The sequence below is a fragment of the Cimex lectularius genome, unplaced genomic scaffold, assembly GCF_000648675.2.
Source record: "Cimex lectularius strain Harlan isolate CLEC.00 unplaced genomic scaffold, Clec_2.1 scaffold295, whole genome shotgun sequence".
Taxonomy (NCBI): Eukaryota; Metazoa; Arthropoda; class Insecta; order Hemiptera; family Cimicidae; genus Cimex; species Cimex lectularius.
The window spans coordinates 495,433-497,074 of NW_019392901.1; the positions used below are offsets into that span (position 1 = coordinate 495,433).

At 36.7% G+C, this 1,642-nt stretch overlaps 1 protein-coding gene across 1 annotated transcript; it reads left to right on the plus strand.

Annotated features, from left to right (window-relative positions):
• The first annotated feature begins 385 nt into the window (after positions 1 to 385).
• LOC112127769 (phospholipid phosphatase 1-like) lies at positions 386 to 1,153 on the plus strand. Its single transcript, XM_024229224.1, has one exon. The coding sequence runs from the start codon at positions 468 to 470 to the stop codon at positions 1,128 to 1,130; it is 663 nt and encodes a 220-aa protein (XP_024084992.1). The 5' UTR covers positions 386 to 467; the 3' UTR covers positions 1,131 to 1,153.
• Positions 1,154 to 1,642: the final 489 nt, after the last annotated feature.

Genomic DNA, 1,642 nt, shown 5'->3' on the forward strand with positions numbered 1-1,642 from the left:
AGAAAAATTTGAGACAATCAATTTGGAGAATCATATGTATAATTTCGATGGTTCCTGATCACATTGGACTATCATTACTCAACACAGCAAAATTGATCATTTACTAAAACAATAAGGATGCGTTGCAAGCAATTCGTGACCCACTGGTTCTTCCCCAAATTTGTTACATAAAATATTGGAAAATAAAAAATATAAAAAAGGAACAAATATGCCTGTTTCACCATCTGGTAATTCATCGATTTTAACATGTGCTCATTTTTGTAATTTCATTGAACCGTTCGTGAACTGTTTGCAATATTGAAGCATTAGCATTTGTACTATTATCAATGAAAAATATTATGTATTTCTTCAACTATTATTTATTAATTTTGTTTGTGATATTTTGGTTTGTTTTGGGGACCATCACATTTATCATCAATCCTACCATTCGGGGTTTCGATTGTAAGAATATTAACATACATTATCCGATGAAGGAGTCAACGGTAGGCGTATTTTCCTTAATTATATTGGCAACTGTGTTCCCTATCTGTGTCATCGTTGCAGTTGAATTGATAAATTACCCGTGGAAGGATGAGCCGCCTGGTTTCAAGAGGATCATCGTCTTCAGAGTCTTATCCACTAGTGGACAATTACTCCTAGCCCACATGATTCTATTTACGATGGGAAATATTGTAAAAGGGACCTTGGGTGAACTCGGGCCATATTTCTTGGAAGCGTGCAGACCAAACGTCAATTGTTCGGATCCGGCGGTCTACAGTCATTTCATCAAAGATTACACATGTTCAGGTGACAAGAAAACAATTAACCAAGCTAGAAAGACTTTTCCTTCCGGGCACGCTTCCATCATAACGCTGTCAATGGTGTACATTTGCTTGTACGTAGAAGTTAAGTTAAAACTGAAGTGGTTTTTCCTCGGGAAAATCTTCACCCAATTCTTATTTATGTGCATCGCAGTGTTTGTCGGGATTAGCAGAGTCGTCGATTTTCAGCACCACTGGGTAGACATTTTTGTCGGTTTCTGGTTCGGCATGACTTATGGTGTCGGTACTGCTTATAACACGAAACTGTTTCTACGTCATCAAGACAAATCAAGCAAAGGTTCAGAATCAACGTATTCAATTGTTTCCTAAATAAACCTACACATGTTTGTACATGTAAATATCTATTTTATTACACATGCTACACATTTTAAATGTTGATTATTGTTCAGTAGCACGAAACGAAAGTTAGAACATTAGAAATTAATTGTATAATGTATTTATCCTAACAATAGTTACCCGTTGTCTTGGTTTGTTTATCCTCGATGATTTTGTCTCGTAGGAGCGATTCTGCATTTCACCATCTTCAGTGTTGATTCGACGATTTCCGTGGAGAGAAGTTTCGGTTACGAAGTCCTAATGGTGGGGTTTGTTCGTCAAGTTGTTTGATGGATTAAGTCTGTTTTGTTTTGGTTGTTGATTTATTGTTCCAGTCGGTCTTTGTGATCGTCAGTCATATTCCTTTTTAATTTCCGTAACGTCTTGCGTAAAGTACATAATTTAATGCAATATTGTTATGGTATGGTAAAATGGATAGTGAAGCGGGGTTTGCGCTCCCCAGGCACTGTAGTCTTTTGGCTTATTGTACCTTCCTAGTTCTTTAA

Coding starts and splice junctions, on each gene's coding strand:
- LOC112127769 (XM_024229224.1), top strand. CDS start 468: ATGAAGGAGTCAACGGTAGGCGTATTTTCCTTAATTATATTGGCAACT.